This window comes from Cydia splendana, chromosome Z, assembly GCF_910591565.1.
Source record: "Cydia splendana chromosome Z, ilCydSple1.2, whole genome shotgun sequence".
NCBI classification, from domain to species: domain Eukaryota; kingdom Metazoa; phylum Arthropoda; class Insecta; order Lepidoptera; family Tortricidae; genus Cydia; species Cydia splendana.
Genome location: NC_085987.1, coordinates 8,878,122 through 8,896,227, shown reverse-complemented (window position 1 = coordinate 8,896,227; position 18,106 = coordinate 8,878,122). Strand labels below are relative to the sequence as shown.

General features: G+C 36.9%; 3 protein-coding genes across 7 annotated transcripts; 2 read left to right on the top strand and 1 right to left on the bottom strand.

Moving 5' to 3' along the window:
* Positions 1 to 1,931: 1,931 nt before the first annotated feature.
* Positions 1,932 to 2,865, bottom strand: LOC134805299 (endothelial differentiation-related factor 1 homolog). Its single transcript, XM_063778616.1, has one exon. It carries the CDS (start codon positions 2,725 to 2,727, stop codon positions 2,287 to 2,289), a length of 441 nt encoding a protein of 146 aa, XP_063634686.1. The 5' UTR covers positions 2,728 to 2,865; the 3' UTR covers positions 1,932 to 2,286.
* A 494-nt stretch (positions 2,866 to 3,359) lies between these two features.
* LOC134805218 (uncharacterized) lies at positions 3,360 to 5,310 on the top strand. Its single transcript, XM_063778527.1, has 3 exons — positions 3,360 to 3,611; positions 3,808 to 3,978; positions 5,062 to 5,310. The coding sequence occupies exons 1-3, from the start codon at positions 3,449 to 3,451 to the stop codon at positions 5,253 to 5,255; spliced, it is 528 nt and encodes a 175-aa protein (XP_063634597.1). The 5' UTR covers positions 3,360 to 3,448; the 3' UTR covers positions 5,256 to 5,310.
* A 1,047-nt stretch (positions 5,311 to 6,357) lies between these two features.
* Positions 6,358 to 17,904, top strand: LOC134804208 (zinc finger protein 665-like). Of its 5 annotated transcripts, none has more exons than XM_063777169.1 (11): positions 6,366 to 6,527; positions 6,891 to 7,083; positions 8,813 to 9,125; positions 9,423 to 9,548; positions 9,905 to 10,051; positions 10,755 to 10,889; positions 11,312 to 11,615; positions 12,084 to 12,174; positions 12,570 to 12,646; positions 15,283 to 15,440; positions 16,174 to 17,904. In XM_063777169.1, the coding sequence occupies exons 2-11, from the start codon at positions 6,952 to 6,954 to the stop codon at positions 16,302 to 16,304; spliced, it is 1,614 nt and encodes a 537-aa protein (XP_063633239.1). In that variant the 5' UTR covers positions 6,366 to 6,527; positions 6,891 to 6,951; the 3' UTR covers positions 16,305 to 17,904. The 5 variants fall into 5 exon arrangements, with proteins under 5 accessions (XP_063633241.1, XP_063633239.1, XP_063633242.1 ...); XM_063777172.1 differs by having other exon boundaries at positions 6,368 to 6,527; positions 6,891 to 6,905; XM_063777171.1 differs by lacking the exon at positions 6,891 to 7,083 and having other exon boundaries at positions 6,358 to 6,527.
* The last annotated feature ends 202 nt before the right edge of the window (positions 17,905 to 18,106 follow it).

The following is an 18,106-nucleotide window of genomic DNA, read 5'->3' as shown; positions in this document are numbered from 1 at the left end:
GTAAAAAATAAAAACCATGCGTTTTCTAAAAATGAATTGACGTCACCTCTTTACGTACTGAAATATGCCTCACAGTGGTATAAATCATATTGCAATCGCATGAGTAGAGCTGGAGCAGCTAACAACTTTCGGATCAGCCCTCGTATATTCCTGATCATATTTAAAGACAAAAATGTCCTATAAACTGTTTTGGAATTCGCCTAGTTTCAGAGTCCAGTATCACCAGCCAGCTAAAAAAAAACATCTTTTTATTGTTACTTAGTGCAAAATGTTTTTTTGATGGCGATGTTGCTACTATGGGACCTAGTCCAAATATCCTTATTGATAGAATGTAAAAAAAGTGACAAGTACACTTTGCAAAAACTAGGTTTTACAAAAAAAGTTACAATTCTTTTTGAGTGATAATTTTACAAATAGCATTTATATTTTATGTACAAATACGTACAAAAAATCGAAAAAAGAATTTTTTTTGGCGAAATTGGCGTAAACTCTTTTAACATTTTTTCTTTTTCCTTATTTTGGCCTCAGAAATGCGTGGTTTTTTGTCTCGGGTTCCTCGTGGGCACCTGGTATGTAACAATAATATGTTGGCGCCTCGTAGGTTTTTTTTATTCAGAAAGGTTATTTTTTTATTATGTGATTATTTCTGTAATTGAGAAACTATGTGACTGTTTCTAATTGGGTGACTCTGGACTATTTGAAATTCATTGTGAAATGGGATTTTACAGAATCTCTTCCAAATCTCGCACTTGGCAAAAAAGTTTTAAATTATTTGTATGTCTTTCACGGGACAATGATGACTCGGAACTTTGGGAGGCGTGCGCGGAGCCCAAACCAACACGTAGATGCCCTTTTGACACTTATGAAATGTGATAAATAAAAATTGTTCAGAAACCTATCGTGTGTGGTATTAAATAAAAGGGCATTCTGAGCCGGTTCTAAAAATATATCACATTATTATATTTCCGTCACTTGCATTCAATTAAAATAAAAATATTTTTCAAAACATACCAAGTTTGGGCTCCTCCAGATACGAAACCGTTGAATTATTTTTTGCAAAATATACCTCAAGTAATACCCAATGTCCTCATATCTAACCCCAAGAAATTAATTTCGAAAATATTTAGTTTGAATATTTTTTTTTAATATTTGAATATTTGAATATTTTTAATGTTTGAATATTTTTATTACATCTATCAATCTATCAATGAAACGGCCTCCTAGCCTAGTCGATAGTGACCCTGCCTATGAAGCAGGAAGTCCCAGGTTCGAATCCTGGTAAGGGCATTTATTTGTGTGTTCATCATCATCATCACACAAATAAATGCCCATATACACATATATACAAGCCCTGGTAAGGGCATTTATTTGTGTGTTGATGATGATGAACACACAAATAAATGCCCTAAATTAATTGTGCACTTTCATTTAATACCACACACGATAGGTTTCTGACCAATATTTTTTATTTTTCCATACAAAAAAAGATGACGTCATAACTCCTTTCCGTTTTTTTTTTGGAGCTACGGTTCAAATTGATTTAAATGGCCTAAACATTAATCATGCCGATTTTCATACCTTTAACACCATTTGCAGCTGATTTTGGTCAATCGCTACTACTAATTTGTATTTCACATTTTGCTTAGTGAGAGAGTGAGACAATGCACATTTGACCAAGAAATTGGACAGGTGGAATGTGTCTTGTCTCATTTCACAACTATTTGCATCATAGTTGACACAGCTGATTGAAACAGACAATGATAAATAAAATAAAATAAAAATGATGTCATGCTCTTCATGCAGCATGTAACTTATGGTTAGCTGCCTGTGGACGTTTTTGATAAATATTATGTTGAATGGCACAAATTGAACAAATTCATCATATCACATTTTAATTTAATATGTATGTATAAAAACAATAAAACTACACCTGAACAATCACATAAGTTTACATTTTTCATTAGTTTTTCATGAGTACAAAAGAACCACAATATTAATCATAACTAGATACATATTACATTATTATTATGAAATATTACAAACATATCTAATTTCACGAAAGGGCCTTTCTTGCCGGACTAAATCAACAACCAACATTGAAAATCATTTTCGTGGTGGTAACACATCACAGAATATTCTAGATTGCGAAAGAAAAATAAATACTTGCTTATATCCTTATATCACTCAAGTTTATGATAGAACCACATCCAACAGCAAGTAAGAATTAGAAATAAAATGTATGCAGTTAACAAATCGGAGTATAGTCTTCGCCTCCTAGGGAATCCGTTATTTCTTTCCTCCAGGAGGCTGTAGTGGCTGGCCACGTTCTTTTCCACGAAGTTTTATTCCAATTGCTCTTTCAATCTTCCCAAGAACCAAGTTATTCGGAATGCCGCGACCGGCTTCGTAGTCATTTACTATTTGCGGCTTCTCACAGATCTTTGTGGCCAAATCTTTCTGACTCATGCCCTTTGCTTGCCGTCCTTGCATGATTAGTTTCCCAAGATCCAGTGGTATCTTCTCGTGTTTTAATTCTTCAGTTTCTCTGTCAAGTTTCGCCGTGTTTTTTGTGGTTCCATGCTGTTTATTAGTACCTGCTCCATATTTTTGTTGGGTGTCGACTGGTAAACCTTGACGGCGTGCGGCATTTACTGCTTGCTCAGTTTTTAAAGCTGATGCTTTAGGCGGTTTCTTGCGAAGAATAGTGACCGTATCCCAGTCCGACATGTTTACGTGCTTATAATGAATAAGAATGTAAGCTAAATTGAAACTTTATCTTTACTAAAATTTCGCTTTTTGCTTTGTTCTCGTCGTGTGGCTGCAAAAAACAACTCGGTACAGAGTAAAAAACACACAATGCACCATAGACTAGACTACAAATGTATTAGCTGTCAAATATATTTTTTACGCCACCACAGACGGAGCGGAATTCCGGTGCTAAATCAAGGCATCCCTGGGCTATAACCGCGAAAATCGAAGTTCGCAAATTGCGGGCATTTTTCTCTGTCACTCTAATTACGCCTTCATTGGAGTAAAAGAGAAAGATCCCCGCAATTTGCGAATTTCGGTTTTCGCGGTAGCCCCTCTGATCCCTGACGAAGAACGTGTAGACTTCCCACGTCCTTTACGCTTCCTATATATGACCAGAATTTATATCTTATTCGTTTATTTGGTATTGAGTATATGGAGCAAAGAATACAATACTGATATGGAGTCATGTGGAAAGGGTGTATGATGGATATTATTTTGCCTTGCAACATTGAATTTATAATCAATGTCATGTCATTGTCATTCATGTTATCAAATAATAATAAAAAGCGGTTTGGTTATTAATATGCGTTTATAGTATTTTATTACGTACACTATAACTTACGTGCTAGTTTGAGTATTTGCAACTTTTTCTGTAACATATTTGTTGATACTAATTGCATATTTTTACTATAAAAAAATGGAAGTAATGATCTGTGAAGAATCAGCCGATTCTGAAGAGGAAATTCTCGTATTCGCAGAATTCGAGGATACTGTGAACATGGAAAACTATAGATCAATACATGTGCTTGGTATTACTGGGAAAAATCCTATAATACAATTAGATGACACCATATTCACAGGTCTCTACCAGGTTCTATTCGGAAAGAGAAGAGTTGTGGAATGTATTGGGCCCCATACATTCCACGGCTCTTTCCGTTCCGTACAGACTCTAGGTGACATTTATACAATATTATCTTACTTTAATAAAATCTATAATATATGTATTTATGTTTGTTCAATGCCAAATAAACCATATAGGTAATTCAATCATTACAGGACAATTAGAAAGCCCTCTTGGAACATACATGTTCTTTGCAAGAGATGTAGCTCCGCCTAGTGTTGATCCTCTTTTTGACAAAGTGCCAAAGGAAAATATGAAGTATCTTTGTAAAGCAGACAAATACCTCAGAATGAAGCATACTTACATTACTCCTAGGGAAGGTGCAGGTAATTAGATAACATTATTTATCTAGCAGCACACAAGACTGCCAAGTCTCTTGTCCACTCCTAATGGAAAAGCGTGTTGTATATTTTAATTTGTGTTTCTGTCTGTGGCTGTATATCTCTAAAACAGTTATAGATTTTCTTAATAGAATATTGTGTTGATCCTGGTTTTTCATTATATTTGGTGGAAATAAAGGCAATTTAAGATATTCTACTATCATTGGAAATAGTTGTCATTTTATTTTATTTTTATTTGTAATTGCTGAAATAAGGAATAACCAGAGCTGGGCACCGTTAATCAAAAAGTTAACTTCGTTAATTGTTAATCCGTTAAATAAAAAGTTAACTTCGTTAAACATTAAAACGTTACTTTTCAAAAGTTTTAATGGAAGTTAAAGTTAATCGTTAACTCGAAATCGTAAATATTCGCAATAAGAAATAAAACTAGGAGAAATAAACATAAATTTTGATTTTTATTAAAGACTAATCTACTAATTAACATGGTAATCATTACTAATTAATAATAGCATAGCCAATAAAAATATCATTCGCTAGCATCTGCCATAAGGTGCATGTTCCCCTTCATGAACATGAGCATATTAAAATTGTCGTCTGATAGCGACGCCCGCTTTGGAGAAAAAATATCTTTTCCCGCCGAAAACAGGCGTTCCACGGCAGCACTCGAAGGTATACTAGTGTTATATTTGAGGCAGCGCGCCGCCTTGGTGTGAGTAGGTACTTAGGTATTAACGATTAACGGACTTAAGAAAAGTTAACGGAAGTTAACAAGTCCGTTACAGGTTTTTAAAGTTAACTTAAAAGTTAATCCGTTACTCGAAATCTTAACTTCGTTAATTAACGATTAACGGATTAACGAGTTAATGCCCAGCTATGGGAATAACTACCTAAAAATCGATCTTTGAGTAAATTTGGCTAAGTGTGAGTAAAATGTTGTTCATTAAACAAAACAATTGTTGAAATGATACTAGAATAGTGGACCACTGAATCTTTATTTATTTATTTTTTCATCCTGAAGAATAAAATTAAGGTTACTTGTTTAAAATGTGGAAATTAACTATTTTGCAGAAACAGATGTTCGAAGTGAACCTCCAGAAGATGAAGATAATTTGGTGCCATTAAATTTCAAGACAGTACAAGATGCAATAGATACCTTTAAAATAGAGTGGAAATCTAAAATACAAGAAGCTGATGTTAAAGTGACCCCAAACCATCCATCATGTGAAGATCAAGATATGACAGATTTAGATTTTAAGAGCTGATATAAGTTAGTTTTGTTTGCCATACATTATCATGAATAAATTTAATATTTATTCACCATGGTTTATTCATTCATAGTAAATTAATAGATTATAATTTATGGGTTAGAAAATCATTGGATTTACATTGCAACTAATACAAATCTTTGTTGTAACCCCTTGGGAAGTGAACAGTTTAGATATGTAAGTGAGATACTTCTGCCGATGCAACTGCTTATAGGCTTGCTATCATGTAAGGATTCAGGAGGTACTTGCTGCCCTAGACTTACTATTTTGCGATGGAAGTAGTGGCAGCAAACATAAAATACATATCTCATTAGTCTTGATGCTGTGGTGGCACACACATCTATTACTAAAGTTGGTCAAGCAGATCTTGTCAGTAGAAAAAGGCGGCAAATTTGAAAAATGTAGGCGCGAAGGGATATTGTGTCATAGAAAATTTGAATTTCGCGCCTTTTTCTACTGACAAGATTTGCTTGACCGTCTATACAAGCATATACTACCAAAATCATAATCTTACTTTTAACTATGCCATAGTCAGACAATTCTTCAATTTAATCATACAAGGTATATCTTCCTTGTTACACCTACCGTAGTTTAGCATAAATGGTTGTTAAACCAAGCTATTTTGATAGCTCAGACTGTGCAAGTGTTATTTAAGCGTCATAATTTCATAGAAGTGTAACTTTTGTTTCTAGAATAATTACCTAACTTAACATTATTAATAAATTGGGCCCGGAGTTAGCGTTGGGTAAATAACTAAAGACCTATTTTAGGTTGCGTTTTATAAAAGGCTTGTGACCTGTAATCACTATTTGCCTCTTACAAATATGATTGTTAAAAAGAGAGGCAAATACTCTAGCAGACAGCCGCCTCACGCTTTTCAAGGACCGTAAGTATAGGATTACCCAGTGTTTAAATGACGAGAGTGACGAGCATTTTATTTTAAGTGCAATTTTGGGTCTTGTGCGAAATAAAATGGACATTTTGAAGATTATTTTTAATTTTCCTTGTTAGAATGAATGAATGGGGACATAGCTTTACACAATATTGCCAACATAAAAAGCCTAATCTGTAACTCTGGCAACATTCAATTGTCAGAAATTGGACGCGTCTTGTTGTCAGCTTGTTGTCGGCCATTTTATTTTTGTATCGCCATTTCGTTTCTTTTGTGAGATGGAGGATTGTGTGATTTTAAAGTGAGACAGCAAGTAAATCATAATTATTTGGAAGTTTAGATGAATTGTCTAAGAAAATAATCAAATTGGAGAGAAGGTAAGCTTTATTTCTGATCTTTTATAACTATATTAACATAGTCATTTCTTTGTACATGGCGACACGGTCATAGCGCGGCGTCTCTCGTGGAATATACAATGGCGTCCGTTTACTTCTACTGAAGCCCGTAGATAGTCCGTCATCCTTTTCTTTCATATTGACTACGCACTGAGACTCTGCTTTCATAGCATCTGATCTTTTTACGAGCAGAGTAGACTGATAAGAAATATTTCCCGTTACCTTCGCACTATGTGTTTTGAAGTCTCTCTTTCGTGTAACCGCATTTCGTACAATTAGCCGCGCTTTTAAGTTGAACCTAGCGTAACCGTATTTGTGGCTTAATGTATGTTATTATATCTACAGTACGGGGAATAAAAGGTATGAGTGATGATTAGTAATGTAAGTAAATAGTTAGTACGGCGAAATGTTCACGACGAATGCCGTGCAAACCGGCTCCGTCCCGATGCTGCAGTACCAAGACCAGAAGACGCAAGGCAAGAATATAGAGATTACTCAGCAGAAGACCGCACAACAAACGCAACAGTCTCAGCAGCAGGTATAATGCTTTGTGTCCTCGCCTTGTACGGCACTGGAGACATGTATGCTGTCAGGCTCTCCTCCCTCGCTTCGGTCACAACAGCGCGCTGTTTCAGACTTGTTTTATGCTAACTGCCTAAATGGTTGTAAAGTTGGTCTCATGTTTTCAACAAAACCTTCTACACATTTCATTATGTTACTATTATATGAGACTGTGCTGGTAAAGTTTTAACATTGTTGATGAAATATTTGGGCAAGGTTTAGGCGCATCTACATTTAACTTTTTATTGAGAACTTGAACAATAATAGTGAGACAACATAAGCTATGTATAACTAACAACACTCATTTTAAGAACTTAATTGTAGTTTCAATCACATTATGTGCTAGGATCCTGCTTGTGCATTTTATTTAATCCATACATTCTTCAAAAATTATTGCATATTATGTTTCATATATGGCTCTGCGATTTATTATTATTTAAGTTTGTTACAGTGACACTTTTTAATTTTTGGGTTTAAATTGTATTGCTTAATCACTCCTATCCCATTTAATTAGCAAGTCTGTTCAGGTGCACAGATAAATTTTCATCCTAAAGTTTCTGCAGCTTTTTGTGGTATTTAGGGCTATTTCATATAATTACTGTAAAATTAGGTCAATCAAGGTAATTAATTTGCATGAATACAGAAAGCTATAATTGGCCATTACTTCATTGAATTTTATTAACTTGGTGGCTATTGACCAATTAAAACAATAATAACAGTAAAATGTTTAGTAAATATGTCAGAAGGCTGCAAAAACTTGTACAGAAGATCGACACAGCCCTCCGAATAATATAAAAAATATTGTTATCTGAAATGACACTCATTCAATTGAATTCATTTAAATTGTGATAGCTAGTTCAAGTTTTAGAATTCTGTGTAGGGTTTACTTATGTAGACACATTGATTATTACATGTACATACATTCTTGTAATTATTGATGAATACACAACATTGCTATGCAGAGCCATAGAGAAAAAAATACATAGAGTGCTCACTCCATACATCAGTTTTGGTACCAAAACGACTATTATTTTCGTAGTTGACATCTAGCATCGAGTAGCGGAATTATCAGTACTGCTACTTGACAATAGATGTTCCAATGACCGAAAAGTCTAATGCTCAACAATTTTCAGCTAATATTATAGCGGGATTAACCAGAACTCTATTTTCAACTCCTTCTGCTTTTAATATTAGTTGTATATTCTTGTTCAATACAATTTTCGTGAGTCTCGACACCAGAGAATCCTAGTATCAAGTAGCATTACTGATAATTCCGCTACTCAATGCTAGATGTTGACTGCGAAAATAATAGTCGTTTTGGTATCAAAACTGGTGTATGTAGTGAGCACTCTATTCTTACTATATTTCTCAATGCTAATGATAACTTAATACTTAGGTTTGCATAGCAATAAAGTATAACATGCATCAAACATATAATTTATTTATTATGCAATGGTTAATTTTGTTCAAAATTTGTTTTTGAAATAATAATTGTCAATTTTTAGTTTTATTTCATAGATATATATAAAAATGGGCTTGAATAATCTAACATGAAACATTAAGGTAGAGCCTGACAGATTACTGTTATCACAGACTGCAAGCTAAGGTGGCAGATATACTTTATGCTTCAATATCAACCAAAGCTTTCTTCACAAAGAGCTAACATTTGGGAGCACTACTAAATGTGTGTCATTGTGTATTCCCAGGAATTTCCCACATTCTGTTACACCACATCAAACGTGAACATGATTGGTAAGATTGGATCGGGAGCAACCAGTGCTTCCGGTGGAGTCTCCGGAGCCGTGAACATCGCCCAGCTCACCACCAGTGATGACAAAACATGCTACATTGCACAACCTTTCTCATACAACTATGCTCTGGTCAACCAGATGCAGATTGCTCCAAATGGAATACAGAATACCATATCTAATATAAGTTTCAAATGTGATGTGTGCGGGCTTATGTTTGGCCACCTTACACTACTTAATGCACACAAAAGGATACATGCCCAGGATTCAGGTAAATTACATGTTTATGGAGCTATATTTATAATTATTTAATAAGCAGGCAGGCAGTTGATGATTATGACAACTGATATGGCCTGTATCCAGTAATCATCAGACAGTTATCATGAATGTGCTTGTCTAATTTATTTTTAAGCTAGTTCACATTTTGAACATAAAATATTGAACTACTTAATTTTTTATATTGTTGCACACAAATCGTATTGTTAGATTTTTGCCGCTTTGTGTTCAAAAATTAAAATATATCAAGTTACTGTAAATATAATTTTTACATTACTATTTTTTTTTGCAGAAGGCAACATCACAGTTGTAGCCACAGGTGTCGGTGGCGGCAATGAGGTTGCTATGCCCCCTCACATACAAATTCTATCTTCTGACACATCTGATCAGCAACAGCACCATGTTCAGTTGCAAGATAGTAAGTTAATTTTTTGTTATATTACCATTTTGTTCCTTAATTCTTAGCACTAGGATAGAAAGGAAGATAGTAGAAGAGGTTTACAGTATGCTAGAGGAGATCAGGTGTTTATTTTATTTTATTATATTATTAAGGTTCACCAACAGTGGCTACAACAACTTATGCACTAACACATACTAATTACAGGCAAACACAGCATGCATTTAAAAATAACAAGAATACAAGAGTGAAGATTATAACTTTTATTGAAAATTACTAATATGCTCAGTCATTATGTACACTTACCATTCCTTACAGTATCATATTTAATTAACAAACATGATTTCCTCATAATTATGTTGCATTTTATTTTTCAGCCAAACCCATACTGGTTGACAAGGTTCAAAAATGCATCACATGTGGAGGGCCCATCACCAGCAACCCTAAGAGGAAGGGACCCAAGCTCATCCGTTGTGAAAACTGCATTGCACAAGATTCTGTTGAACAACAGAGAAACAATCAAAGTATGTTTTACTTGTTATTTTAATTACATATAAAAAATATCACATGAGTTATAGACTAGTTGTTTCTGATTCAAGTTAGTTTGGTGTTTTTGTTTAAATAGCCTACACTTATTGAAATACTTCATATTCTCATTTAATTTTCAAATATTGTTCATCAGTCAATATTTTAAACACGACTTCCAGACCAACTTAGTTATTTGTAAGATATTGCGAAGGCCCACTGCGGCACTAGTGCCATTAGTCAATGACAATTTTTTTAAATTATCTGGTTATCTGCTCATCTTGTCATACTGCATAGCATAACTTGCTAAGCTAATAACTAAGCATGCTAAGCAATGTCCTACTTTTTCACATCACCTATTCGGAAAAGGGCTTTTTCTTGCCGGCTAGGAGGGATCAAAGTGGCACTTTATCTCCCTGCTAGGAGGGATCAAAGTGGCACTTTACCTCCCTGCTAGGAGGGATCAAAGTGGCACTTTTCTGTTCTAGGACACTGGGTTTGTTATTTTTTGCATTCTTTTTTTAGCTTGAATAATATTTTGAAACAATAATTTGTGTCAACACTAAGATTTTTTTATTTTCCTCGTAGTTGATGTGAAAAGCACTTGAATCCCTCATTACGCTCAGGATTCAATGTACGGAACCTTGACAGAAATATATCATTTTGATCCCTTGTAACACAAACTACTATTGTGTCGCACAGTGAACGCCACGCAAATATTCGTGACGTCAGAAGACAACGTCAAGTTTGAAGTGGGCGGCGTGAGCGGGGTGCAGCCCACCTCCGACCCCCTCGCCACGGCGCAGCCGCAGCAGCAGTCCCAGCAGCAAAAGCCTTGTAAGCCACTTGTATGGTTACATGCCATTATACATTCCTTTAGTGCCTACACATATCCATGATTCAACCAGAACTATTATGCTTCCGAGGTAACCCACAAGATGGCAGAACCTACTATGCACAAGAAAATGTAAGAGAATGATGATGATAGATGGTAGCACTTGCTTTGGCAATGCACACGTTTTGTTTCCGATTCAGGCCACAAGATGGCAGACCCTCCAACGCGCACTGTCCCTATAAGCATATGTATTACCAATCAATTTGCTAACGGACCTGTAAATACGAACGCGGCCCTAGCTATAAGAACGCGAATTTAAATATTGTAAAACGAAAAGGTCAGGTAGTTCATCGCAATCACTTATCTTAGAATTTTTTAATATATTTAATAAACAAAAACTTTGACTGTTACATCATAATTACAGTGCCCGGCCATCATCCGGTGAAAAAGAGAAACCTTGCTTCCGTGACCAAGTGCCAGAACTGCAACGGCTCGGGCATCATATTCGTAGGCGGCAACAAGAACAAGCTTAATCAGGCCAACACCGACAAGCCCTTCCACTGCAATATCTGCGGTGGCTCCTTCTCTAGATACTCCTCGCTGTGGTCTCACAAGAAGCTGCACTCTGGGGAGAAGAACTTTAAATGTGGAATATGCGGCATTGCTTTTGCGAAAGCCGTCTATCTCAAGAACCACTCCCGAATTCATACGGGAGAAAAACCCTACAGGTAAATTGCTTTTTGTTTTATTTGTATATTATTTATTTAGATGTAAAGATATCTTGATACCTACAGTATTTGATGTTAGTTCCACAATGAAGCTGTAGGTTGTCGCTATTAGAACTTTGGCCGAAATCAGAGCAGTTTCGTTAAGCCCTCGAGTCTCAGGGATTTTTCAAATTTTAATTTATATATTTAAGAAAATAGTGTGTACGATATCGTGTCCGTGTAGGACTTAGGTGTAACTTTTCTACCCTGTCTTAAGGCCTGAGCACATCGACTGAGCGCGCGTGCACTAAAATGTTTAAGCCGCGCACGCAAACGTCATGCAAGCGGTGTGCCGTCGGTCATAAGGAACTGTATATTACAACGTGCACGTATACGCACACGCACCTGGTGTGTACAGTGCGATATCGCGTCCGCGAGACACGAAAGGGTTAATTTCATACTGACACATTACGCCGCATATTTGTACAGGTGCAACACGTGTGGTATGCAGTTCTCACAGTCGCCACATCTGAAGAACCACGAGAGGACGCATTCAGGAGAAAAACCGTATGTTTGCGAGGTAAGAATGCACAAACTAAATTACTGAGAAAAATGTAACAAACTGACTCCCCAAATGAGTAACTCTAGACCCCGACAGGCCCATATAAAAGCACAAATTACTAACCCCGTTATTCATAAAACTTTACGGGCCTGATTTACTTAAATTATCCCTTTCTTACAAATGTATAAGTCAAAATGACAGATGAAGACAAATGATTATTAGCTAATTGAGGCTTGTAGCGCGTTTCTGAATCAGGGGGTTAGTATCTTACCCTAGGGCCACGGAACTCTGGCTCAACGCTAACGCCGAGCGTCATACATTTGTTTTTCAACCTATGTATGGCGGACAGCGTCCGGTCCGTGGCCAAGGTGTTTATGTACACTCTTGATCTTATTGTAATCTCCATTGTGCAGGTGTGTGACAAGGGCTTCGCGAGGCACGCTACGCTATGGAACCATCGGCGAATCCACACCGGGGAGAAGCCGTACAAGTGAGTACTTAACATCGTTACGGACTTAGTAAACGGGTTGGTTAGCCGATGCTTACTTCTTATTTCTCTATCTATGATATGAAGCATATTGGCTTATCTTGTAGCTTGAAATAAATGAATTTTATTTTATTTATTTTTTATCCATTATTGTTATTAAAAAATGTTATAGGTCTACTATACTTTACCCTGGTGGTTGGTAAAGAACTTGCTTGGTGATTTTCAATAGTGTCCGACCGAAACATGTTTTTTTGCCGAAACCGAAACCGAAGGTTCGGCTTTGGCTCTAGTTTCGGCCGAAACCGAAATCGAAACTTTTATAAACTTGTAAAAATCGTTGAAAAAATGTCATAAAACCGCTTTTATACACATATTAAGGGGCTGTCAACACCCAATGTCCTTGAAATTGTTTTTTTTATATACCACATCGGTGGCAAACAAGCATACGGCCCGCCTGATAGGAAGCAGTCACCGTAGCCTATGAACGCTTGCAACTCCAGAGGTGTTCATGCGCGTTGCCGATCTTTTAAACACCTGTACACTCCTTTTTTAAAGAATCTGATGTTACTTATAAACCATGGTCGTACTCAATAAATGATTGAACGAAATCGGCTCGATGGAAAATAATAGGGAGTATTACTGCAATGTTCTGCCGCCAGAGTGCAGCACTAGTGTACGTACTAAATCATAGAGTAACTTACACATACTAGGCCTTAAACAGTTTTTTGACAAGTTTTCACTATGACATTCGCATCAAGGCGGTTTGTTTACAGGTGGCCTACCGCGAAACGCGAAAATCGAAATTACGTTTTCTGCCTCTCTATCGATCGAATAGGCAAGAGTGAGAGGCAGAAACCGAACTTTCGATTGTCGTATTTCACGGTAGGCCATGTGATTGGGCTAGTGACACCCTCTACGCAGTTTTGCGCAATATCCCCTATTGCCAAGATTGGTCTTAAAGCCCCGTCTCGATATCGCGCGGCGGCCGCGCGAGCAATGTTCGACCGCGGCAAACCTGTATTTTGGCTCGCGAGCCAATTTTGGCACCATCTTGAACTAAAGCGCGGCCGCCGCGCGCGGCAGGCGATCCGACGATCGACCACATTATATCACAAAAATTAATTATTCGGAACGAAGTAAAGATGGAAAAGTGATCTGTTGCGATAATCACTACATTTACTGTTCAATAGAAACTGTTTAGTGCCGTATAATTTAATTAAAGTACGACACTTTTCATTATCCATGTATGCTGCCGCGCGAGCCAACTGAAATATATACACACCCCAACTGCGCGCGAACATTCCTTTGCCGCGCGTCGAAAAACCGACAATGAATGGTTCGTCGAGCGCGCTAATGATCGAGTTGGCTCGCGAGGCAGCCCGGTATCCATTGCGTGCGGCTGCCGCGCGAGCCAATGTTCGATAGCTTGCCGCGCGATATGGAGACGGGGCTTAAAATCACCATTAAACGGTTCTGTCTTTATTTCGTTCACTTATGGGTCTGAAATTTAAATCACAATGTAGCCACATTTATACCTAAACCGCTAACGAGTAGGTACCTAATATTACACAAATAATCCACTTTTATTTTTATTTCAATAATTTTCTTATTATTCCCTTGAGCGCTGGTGGCCTAAGCGGTAAGAGCGTGAGACTTTCAATCCGAAGGTCGCGGGTATAAACCCCGGCTCGTACCAATGAGTTTTTCGGAACTTATGTACGAAATATCACTTGATATTTACCATTCGCTTTTCGGTGAAGGAAAAACATCGTGAGGAAACCGGACTAGTCTAGTAGTAGTGCAAGGTCAAATAACAGTCGCTTTCGTAAAAACTAGCGCCTACGCCAATTGTTGGGATTAGTTGTCAAGCGGACTCCAGGCTCCTATGAGCCACGGCAAAAATGCCGGGATAACGCGAGGAAGATGATGAATTTTCTTATTATTCCCTTGCCCAAGCCCAGTAATATGCGACAGTGCTATCTCATTTACTCCGATACAATTAGACAGTGTACGCGTTTTAGGTATTGACAGCCCCCTAAGACTCCGTCGACCGTCCAGTGGCGCCCTCATTAGGGGAATTGTGTTTTATAATTTATAATAAACCAATTCATTTCTGTATACATATTAACTTGTTCGCCAACTTTTGATCTTTGTCACATAGTTTAGTTTCATAGTACGAAGTACCATTTCGTAAGTTTCGGCTAGGCCGAAAGGTTCGGCCGTTTTTTGGCCGAAACCGAAACTATGGCCGAAACTGGCCGAAACTGAAACCGAACCTTCGGTCGGACACTAGTAGCTGACTATACATACATAATAACTTCTTACCAACTGCCCCGTCTGCCTCATTTTAACATACCCACAGTAAAAACTGAAATATCAAATACTTAATAGATTACCAATAAAGGATTAGAATTTGTAACCAACCATGAAAAATGTGTTTGTTTGAATCCTATAAAACCGAGATTTTAATAGGTAACCTAAGGTAAAGATAAATTTTAAAAGTTATTATAGAAGCGCCTGTGGTGACCGTTAACAGTTTTATATTCATACATCCATCCATCAATTTAATTGACCTATGTTAAAATACTTTCTTATGATGCGCCTTATTCACAGACTACTAAAGGCGAGTTTTGTTACAGGTGCGATACTTGCGGCTCCGCGTTCAGTCAAGCCGCTCACCTGAAGAATCACGCTAAAGTACACTCGGGCGAGAAACCGTTTAAGTGCGACATCTGCACCGCCGCGTTTGCCGACCGATTCGCGTTGAAGAGACATAGAGGAATCCATGATAAGTATGGTAAGTGATTTTATTTACCATTACTAATGTTACTACAGTTAGACCACGAAAAGTCTGCAACGATTTTGATATCATAGGTACGCAGTGCAAATGATATTTATACGTCATAATATCATAGAAGTTTGACGATTAAAATAAAACTTGCACTGCGTATGCTATCAAAATCGTTGCAGACTTTTCTTGGTCTAACTCTATCAGTAGGGTGGCGTTTAAAAGTGCATGGATAGATGTCGACCGTAATGCCTTAATATTACGGTTGAAACACCTCCATGCACTTTTGAACGCCAGTGTACCTCAGTGCTGTGAATCGCTATGTAACTGTTGGGGAGTGTCCAACTGTCCATAGCCCAATAAACGCCAATCGAAAAGAATAATAAAATTAGTAGTAGCCTTGTTGTTACGCTGTGAAGATTTCATCGTTGGTGCTTCAACGGGTTAGAATTGTGAAACATAGCGCGTCAGTAACTCTTATTGCAGGTATAGCCTCTTAAGCCCCAGCAGCTTTAGTTTTGTATTGAATTTAGTTTAAGTATAACTTTGTCTCACTTAATAAAAGTTAAAATTATTTTTCAAACTAAGGACTCTGGGACTCAGAAGTCAATACATATTTATTAATTTGACAGGCCAATGGTCTCATGGTACAGTCAGTTGGATGAGATGCGTTTTTTCATAGTCTACACTCGATATTTACCGACATTAGAGGAGGATAATTTGTCATATATTTCCTTGTCAGGTCAAACAACGCCGCTTCCATCAAGATTACAACAAAACCAGGCGGAGCTCGAGCAAGCGACGCAGCAAGCCGATCAACAGAACTCACAGCCAGCCGTGGAAGTGGAGTTACACGGCGACCAAACGCTCTGAGTCTGATAATCTTTTTAAGTTTTCATACCCCACCCTACATAGTATTTTTCGGAAATATAACAAGAACATTGTATTTCTCAATTATGAATGGTACAATGATAGCGAGCACAAGGTTTGACGAATCACATGTTATCCTATACGAACAGTAAGTATTCATTACCTCTCGTTAGCAATAAAGCAAGTGACTTGCACGCGCGGGTGGCAGGGGTGCGCTAAACACTGCCAGTTTATGTTTCGTTCCTTGGTAGATATCTACCTTAATATAAAATGTCTTGTTCTCGAACGCGCCTCTTAGCCCAACTTAACTATTATTCAGTACAATAAGATTATTTTTTTATTAACAAGTGGTTAATGATGATATATATTAGCAATAAAATAGAAATGCCGTTTTGAATAATTTTAATTAAATTTTTTGATGTGTTGATTTGAGACATTCGCTAGCCGTTTAATGTACATATTACAGTTAATTCTATTTGTAGTTTTTATTTTATTATATTACACCTTGTATGTAAATAAATGTAATTGTATATAAAAATGCGGCTCTAATTTTAAAATTTTAATGAAGTGGTCAGAGCCAAAATAAATTGTAGAACAGTTTATCTGGTAAAGTGTAAAGTTTATTATTATTATCGAGTGGCAATTAGGATAGGACGAAGGTCAATCCTTACTCACTTTGTCGTAAGGATATAGTAAATCTGTCAACTCCAGTCATATTCTAGTTGGGGCCTGATTATGCACTCAGCCATTCTGTACATTTGAACAACCTACCGATACTCATTTTATGCTACATTAGATTTTTTCTATCCTCAAAAGTAGTGGTAATGAACTTTTTCTTCCGAAATGCTAGGGTTCCTATGATTGTTTATACAACAACGGTTTCACTCACTTGAATTTTTAGTCGCTATTGGCAACATGTTTCGGACCCGTCGGGGGTCCTTCCTCAGGCTCGAGTGCTTTTAAAATATGTCTCACGAAAGTTTAATATCGATATCCTATGATATCTAATATTGCGGTACAATAATATGTAAACGACACACTATAATTCAGTGCATAGTTACCCAGATTAAATTTGGAGGAAAAAAGGTACCACTGCTTTTGAGGTTATCAAATTCCTAATTTGTAAAAAAAAAACGGGGCATAGGTAGGTAACAACTTAACAAGTCAATCTGGATACTAGTCGTTCAGAAACACTGGTATCAAAATTGCCTTGTTTGGTGAGGAAAGCTGGGCACGGAATGTCAAGAGCAATATTGTGTTTATATAGGACATAAACACAGGCATGAAGCTGCCTACCGGTACTGGACATGTCTCCAATATGACGAGGAATGTTATCAAACCAAACGTGAATTTTCAATTATTGAATTCATATGACATAGTATTTTTAATTATTCTCTCGTAATCACTGCACATTTTCATTTGACAAAATGTAATTGGCTGTGGATTTAGCAAGATATTCTTGTGCCGTGGTTGCGTTTTCCAAATCTGACTCGTGCACAATTTTTAAGTGATAGTGCTTGGGCATTCCTTTCCTACTTAAACCAAAATTATGCAGATTTGGTAAACGTAATTACGTTTAATTAATTAAAATGTCGAAAATTGTTGTAACGTTTCTCTTACCCTTGTAAATAATTATAATTGTGACATGAGCCTAAATGTGTTAAGCACTGATTCGACCAAACTGGGATTAGATTAATGCGAGAGATCTGTGGGGCTAATCTAAATGTAGGTACCTATTAATTCTGTGAGAGCCGAATCGCGAAATTAATTATTGTAATTTAATTTGACAGGCACATACTTATTCG

What these genes read in the sequence shown, in the direction of transcription:
- LOC134804208 (XM_063777169.1), top strand. Translation starts at nt 6,952, where the DNA reads ATGTTCACGACGAATGCCGTGCAAACCGGCTCCGTCCCGATGCTGCAG. An exon ending in ACAACAGAGAAACAATCAAA is followed by an intron (nt 10,052 to 10,754) that starts GTATGTTTTACT and finishes TGTGTCGCACAG; the next exon opens with TGAACGCCACGCAAATATTC. An exon ending in GTCCCAGCAGCAAAAGCCTT is followed by an intron (nt 10,890 to 11,311) that starts GTAAGCCACTTG and finishes TCATAATTACAG; the next exon opens with TGCCCGGCCATCATCCGGTG.
- LOC134805218 (XM_063778527.1), top strand. Translation starts at nt 3,449, where the DNA reads ATGGAAGTAATGATCTGTGAAGAATCAGCCGATTCTGAAGAGGAAATT. An exon ending in AGATGACACCATATTCACAG is followed by an intron (nt 3,612 to 3,807) that starts GTCTCTACCAGG and finishes CAATCATTACAG; the next exon opens with GACAATTAGAAAGCCCTCTT. An exon ending in TACTCCTAGGGAAGGTGCAG is followed by an intron (nt 3,979 to 5,061) that starts GTAATTAGATAA and finishes ACTATTTTGCAG; the next exon opens with AAACAGATGTTCGAAGTGAA.
- LOC134805299 (XM_063778616.1), bottom strand. Translation starts at nt 2,727, where the DNA reads ATGTCGGACTGGGATACGGTCACTATTCTTCGCAAGAAACCGCCTAAA.